The 7,330-nt window shown below is 34.3% G+C and overlaps 1 protein-coding gene across 2 annotated transcripts in view; it reads left to right on the forward strand.

The window, feature by feature from the left end:
* The window catches only part of LOC119643681 (optomotor-blind protein-like), a 39,850-nt gene extending 33,616 nt beyond the window's left edge, over positions 1-6,234 (forward strand). For both annotated transcript variants that reach the window (XM_038043078.1, XM_038043077.1), the window contains exon 2: positions 4,819-6,234. In XM_038043078.1, the coding sequence (XP_037899006.1) occupies positions 5,320-6,234 (915 nt within the window). In that variant the 5' untranslated portion in view covers positions 4,819-5,319. The remainder of the gene's footprint in view (positions 1-4,818) is intronic.
* Positions 6,235-7,330: the final 1,096 nt, after the last annotated feature.

The raw sequence follows: 7,330 nt of genomic DNA on the forward strand, positions 1-7,330 counted from the left end.
TGCAGTTCTAGCCCGGAAGGTCATAGCCTCGCTGCTATTATAAACAGACACTACTTCCCCCGACTAACACTAGTTTCAATAGATTGCGGATTATTACCAAATATGGGTTCTCTTAGGATTAGTCCTAAACACAGGATTTTTTCGAGATGGAATTCGAAAAGTGTCTAAAAGATAAAAGAAAAAGAAAAGTAATAGCTAACGATGAACAATGTTTTGAATACAATTAATTCTACCAATTTCTTTGAATAAAGATTCAAAGTTACAAAAAAAAACCTCAAAACTTATTTGTAAACAAAATAAAATTTAAATCCATGAAGGGAGGAAACCTAAGGGTCTTTTTGATAATTTTGTTGGCTTGGAAAGCAAGGCAAAAGCAAGGCAAAAGCGTAATAATATTTGAGAAAGTTATTAAGAATAAGTTTAAGTATTAAAAAAAAAATAGCAATTGTTGAAAAATATTAAAAAGTGGCAACAACGAATCCATTCCGATGAAGCATCTTTAACTTAAGCGGGTCCAAGGGAAGAAAACCGAACCTAACTGTCTATCGCTAGACAAATATGTAGGATATGTTAAAAATATCAATGCTTGTGTAATTGGCGAGTATTTGATTGAGAATGTTAAATTTTCTGACAAAGAGAAAAGCGTTCTTTTAATAATAAAGATATTGAAACTAATTTATTACAAATATTTTACGTGTTTCTCTTTAGAAGATCAAATTCAGATGAAAAAAATTAAAATTGTAGGAGTTATGCTGCATACCGTTTCTTGGCAAATCATGTATCGCGAAGAACACCTGTATGATAGGTGTTATAGACATGTTTTTTTATTATTATAATTTTTTTCACTTTTTCCCATATTTATTTTAGCCATGCTCAATTATTCTTCCTCTTATTGTTTCGTCGAAGATTATGTACTCGAAGGTATCTCCTGTGCTGCATCTCTCGAGGACAGAATCACACGTTTTACACTATCTGTTGTGAAATGGCAGAATCACTCTCGGCCTCATATCTTCTCAACGATTACGTTTATGAAGCTAATTTAACAAATTTTTAAGTGGAAATGTCTTTAATTGAATATAAACACATAGCAAAATTAACGTATTGAAAAAATTAGAAATCAACGTGCAGTTTTTTTTTCACGTAGGCACTGTTTTCGGAGAACTTGTGGAAAAGCTTGAAATATCAAAAAAAATTTCTCGTCAGGTGTTGAGTTTTTATCTCTATATTTTACAAAGTTCTAAGGGTCTCTTACGCGATTAAAAAAAAAAACTTTACCGTGACCCCCGTCCTTGAGTGAAGTATTTTAAACTAATGTGTACATATATTAATACGCGATAAATATTTGCATTATTTATATAAAAGCTTAGGTATATGTGCATGTTTCGCATGTAGAATCTGATTACTAATAAAATTATTCCCCGAAAAATATTTTATGAATTGGCTTAAGAGATAAACTGCACATTCACAATAATAATAAGTCTATAATATTTTCATTAATACTTTGGGCGTTGTCGGGCGCTTGTTTTCGAAGGAGCATAATTCTGCCCTATCTTATTTTTCACCACCATAAAAGCTAATATTCTCCAACTCATTTGATATGAATTTTGTCTAATTTTTTTTATTTCTGAATGAATGAGACTTTTAAAAAACGAAATTAAATTATGAAGAACGTTAATACATTCTGAAACAGCCCATTAATTTCAATTATTATCTTTTTCAAGTTTGAATCTTCTCTAATATAGAAAATGGTATAAAGGTATTAACCAAATTTTGACATTGCAAATATACTCAAATCGTAATGCTTTTACTCATCCCCTCCCCCCATTCAACTAGTTTAAATAGCTGTAGAAGTGCGTAGGCGTCTTTTACAAATTTTGATTCTCGTGTAATGGGCAAGTATTTGATTGAAGAAGCTCCATTTTACACCAAAATAAGGCATCTTTTCTTTAATCTAACTCTATTAAGCCATATACACGTATTTTGGTTTAGAAGTGCTTTTGCATGGACATATAAACAATTTAACGACATCTGTTACCGGATTAAAAAAGTTAGGAGTCAACAAGCAAAATATTGGCCTGTAACTAACACCAGAATGCCTTTTTGTACTTTTACTCCACACGTTTCAGCAGATTCAAAGCATTTATAAAAAGAAAGTCTAGAAATATCATAGCGGTTTGTGTCCTGAATTGTTTCTCGCAATGGATTTGCTTATGCACCGCAGTTTTTGTTTATGAAAGTCCTATAAGTATCCGCGTATAAAATGTCAGAACTAATATATTTTTCTATGTATGTTGTTATTGTTCAATAAATAGTTCAGGTATTTGATGCGAAATATATTATCTTCTGGTTAAGCAATTTTAGTAATTTAGAGCGCCAGTTGCAATTAGCACGTTTAATTTTAAACGTATTCGCAGTTAGTGCTTACACAGTCATATATAATTGGAATATATATAATATTTTTGTAATATATGTAAATGTATGTACATAATTAAAAATTTACTTAGGTCTTATTTTATTAGCACGAAATAATATTTCGTATAACAAGACCTAGATGTATTATACATTCATTTTGTGAGTCTTAATCATTTCCAACTAACTTACTGTTTACCAATTGTTGAGGTTTTTGCAGTGACGATGAGTGCGTTTAGTTTGTGCAAAAAGCCGCGCGTAAATTAACACCCGTTGCTGGCATTAATCGTCTTCTCATAGAGTTGTATACATAAGTACACTACCACATCCTCTATATGCATCGTAAAACTCCATATTGTTGGTAAAGCAAAGAGAAAATATGCTTGAATGTGTGCAATCTGGACGAGTATGTGTACCTAGCACAGAATAAGGATGAACACAATGCACGACATGTCTCGCGCCTTTTGGTTGGTCAAAGAATCTAAATCATCACACCATTTTGTGTGCATGGTAAACGACGCTGGCATCCTTCTCAACGCTTGCTGTTCATAGTGTTTACTTTTGTTTTCTTGGCTGGCTGACTTCACTTGTTTAGCTTTTGTGTAGTCAACACTTTATTTAGAATCATATATACTGTATGTGTGCAATGGGGTGTCTGTATACCTACAAGTACAAAGTTATATTTGTATGTACAAATCCAGTAATACACAGAGAGAACATTTTGTTCTCGCATTCATCTCTTTCACTCTAACGCCTTAAGGCCAGTCATCGTGCAATACATTGACGTTGATATTTGAATACTTTGAATTCTGAAAAAGCAGAGAGAAATTGCTGTTCCAATATTGTTAATATTGCCATTTGAGTGAGTGTGAATTCGCATAAACTATGTCGCACAATCGATTGTATGCGCTTCCATTTGCGGTTAAACATGTCACACAAATTCACTCTCCTATTAGCTTTTTGCTTTTTCGTATTAGATTCGGTCAACTGTGTGTGGCTATGTTTCTCACACATTTAGCAATCTAGAAAACAGAGCCAGACACGACGAACGTTTTTAGCTTTGCATTTATATACATGGTAAGTTGCGCACATATGAAGGTTTCTTCTTATTTTTTTTCTTCGTAGATGGTATTACATTAAAAGTTTCGTCTTGTTCTTTTTCTCTTATAAAATGTCGCATAAGGCCGTCTCTACTAACAATGAGTGACAAATTGGTTCGGCTTGCTGTTATTTGTCGCCTATTCAGTCACACTTGCGTATCTCTTGATAGTACCAACTTGGGAAGCTTGAGCTGAACAAGAACGAGTTTGTCATTACTCGACTGATTCCACCTTTTCATCATTGAACTTACATATATGAACATATACAGGTACATTCAAATAAACGTACGCACCTACGTACGTACGTATACACAGCAATTTTTATACAACAGACGTACAAATACACACGTATACATATATATGTATACATAATAAATATATATATAGATAGGGAATAAATATACCTACACATAATATATGCGCCATATTAGTGGGTTGACGGATAATCCCTAGTTGTGTCTACTAGGCAAAGCCTTTTGATAAACGAATACTGTCGCGTTTCTTTGGCAGCGAATTGTTTTTGTCGTAGTCTTATATTTAGTTTGTATATGTTGCATTTATATATAAGGTGGTCTCTTTCGCTCAAACTAGCGGCTACTTAAAGTGCAAATGTTTCTTGTCAATTTACGTGTGAGAATTTGTCACCATAGCAAAACACACTTGGAAAAAACCTAGTAACCGAAGCAGCTTTTTACCTACTGTCGCATAGTACTGATTCCATTACCTTTCTGCATGTAGTTGCTGTATTGGTGTGTATGTATTTTAAGAGGTGGTGGTAGCAGTTTGTGAATTTCCTGTCACCTTAATGGCGATGTAAGTCTATCTCTTTTCACACCATATCAGACGGCCTGATTGCAATTGTCTGTTCCATTCTTTAAAAGTGAGGAGGGAGGGTTTTCTCTCTAATTCAAGTCGGTAAATATTTGCTTTAATTTTTTTTATGGTTTTTGCTCTGGTGTTTGGTGTCACCAAACATGATATAAAGAAAACTAATTCATTGGATATCACTCTCACTTTACTCAATTCCCACTCACACATACTAAATTTCTCTCCAAAACGGTTGATTGTGTGAGTGTTGAAATTCCAATTGGAAGTAAACTAAACCGGTTTCTATTACTGCTTCTCTTATTTATCAAGAAGTGAGCATGTGTGATTTATATATACACAGTAACGTTTATGTATGCAAACTCGTTCGTCGCACCTCCGGGGGTTGCACGGCTCTAAAGTGTATATGTATTTCCAGTTTACAAACGACCGGCATTAAGTTCGTTTCGTTAACGTTGTTTGTATTTTGTGTGTTCCTTTTAAGAAATCTTACATTAACGGCGCTGGTAATGGCTCTTAATAGAAGATATTCATTCTAAACCCTTGATTGAGCTGTCTAAATTCAATTGAAGTGCTATGAGAAATCAAAAAAAAATGACGTGCATGTATACGTACGTACGCGAACGGCAAATGTGGTCATCCGTTGCACAAATAAATTTAAAAGATGTAGTATGAAAGTTGTTGACTTTGTAAAAAATTAGACATAAAGAAGACTACGAGAAGTATAAATTTACCAAAAACATAAAATACCAATGCAGAAACATAGTTACACGTAAAAATAAAGATAATAATCGGTGCTAATATCTGCGAAACACAGTGTGTGCAATTAATATAAAAGAAAACTTTTATATAATGAAAAAGTTCTAAAAACTGTAGTCATTACAATCATATTTCGTGCGCTAAAGTTCGTAAAACTTGACTCATTTTAGAAGGCTACATTGAATTTATGTTTTAGTAATTTCGCAAGCCATACAATTGTAATGTAATGAGATACGACGTTCAAGAGTTGCTTTATCAGTCTGCTGAGGATCCATTCATAAGGTTCGCAAATGGGATGGCATATCATCCATTTCTGCAACTATCCCGACCCACTGACTTCAGCGTGTCTTCGCTGTTGACGGCGGGAAATCAATCAACGTCATCTGGTGGCGACACCAGCGATGCCACATTGACTGCAGCTTCATCTCCAGAACATCAATTACACCAGTCAACACCTGTTGCAAATCATCAGCAATTAGTTCAACAACTGAACAGTCCCGGCGGTCAATCTTCGCCTATTAGTGGTCAACAGGCATCACATTTGTCACCTAGAAAAAAAAATAGCAGCAACGAATCTGGTTGTTCGGGCGGAAAGACAACTAGCTCAAATATAAATACTGATAGCGATACAAACAGTGCCAATAACAACAGCAACTTACCGACGGCACCTGTGGCTGCTGCACATCCAGTAGCATCTGCAATTGCTGCTCATTCTTTACCTCATCCCACGTCACATACACAACATCCAACGCATCCTCATCATTCACCTGTGCCTGGTCATCCAGCCCTTGGACCTCATTTACCACAACAGTCTCCATATTTTCCAGCTGCTGCACTTGCAGCTTTAGCTGGCAGTCCAGCTGGTCCCCATTCTGGCCTCTATCCAGGAACATTAAGGTTTCCATCCCATCATCCTCACGCTCATCACGCATTAGGAACTCCTTATACAACCGCAGAAGACGTTGTACTGGCATCTGCTGTGGCACATCAGCTACATCCTGCCATGCGTCCTTTGCGAGCTCTACAACCAGAGGACGATGGGGTCGTCGATGATCCAAAAGTAACACTGGAAGGCAAGGAACTGTGGGAGAAATTTCATAAGCTTGGCACAGAGATGGTGATTACTAAAAGCGGACGGTAAGTCAAATGTATTAAGACTGTAATTGTACGGCCATACCGACGGCAAATTTTATTAAAGTGATGCTAAAAATATTGAACTTCTTTGAGTAAACAGAAAGAAAATCAAGACATACATGGATCTTTCGTTTTTTAACTCAATGTTGTGATATTAAAGAATTTAGATAAGCAATCGAAAAAATATTAAATTGCATAAATGAATGGATTATTCTGCATGCATACATAATATTATTTACTTTTTATTATTTCTATAAACGTTTAAATACATCAAATATTTCCATTCATGAAACCGAAATCAAAGAACTGAAAAAGTACAAAAAAATTAAGTTGCTAATATTGTACTATTGAAAATAAGGTTACCGCAGAAATTGGGTGCAATGAAAGGTTTGAACTCTTTTTGATTAGTCTCGTCAAGTTGTACATAAATCCATTAAATGGAAACATAGTTCTTAGTGTTTTTATATAATAAGTACAGCATATGTGTCACTCCTTGAATATTAAAATGAGTACTAGTAGTACTAGTAGTAGAATCTAGTACTAATCCGTCATATCAAGATTCATTCAATTTGCATCTTTTTATGACATTCTCATTTTCGCAAAAGTTACTTTGTCTTTGACTTATAACGCTTTTATAAAATTGGTTTGTACAAATTAGCTGAGAGTATTAAGTCCGAAGTTCAATTTTCTATCATCTTTATTTCGATTTTGAACATTTTAACAGAAATATAGATAGGGACAGAGACATAGTCAAGTTTGCTAATAAACGATGTTGTAAAACATATCGAATTTCTATTCTTGGACGTTATAACTATAGTAAAACCCAAATCTGCGAATATTAGTATTAATATATGTCATCATTCTGTGGGGGGTTCATATAACAAATTGTCTCTGTAAGTACTTTTCAGGTAGACCTATGTCTTCAAACTAATCGCAGAACATTAAACCCTGTATAGTTTCGATGGCTAAGCTGAATTAAATTATGATTTAAACATTTAGACTATTTTCTGTTTTGGCGTCTACGCCCTCGCGATTGTTAAGAAAAGGGATTTTAAGAATATATTCCTTTAAAAACAAAAACTATAAAAAAAAAACTCCTCTTT

Source organism: Glossina fuscipes, unplaced genomic scaffold (assembly GCF_014805625.2).
Source record: "Glossina fuscipes isolate IAEA_lab_2018 unplaced genomic scaffold, Yale_Gfus_2 61520, whole genome shotgun sequence".
Classification (NCBI taxonomy): Eukaryota; Metazoa; Arthropoda; class Insecta; order Diptera; family Glossinidae; genus Glossina; species Glossina fuscipes.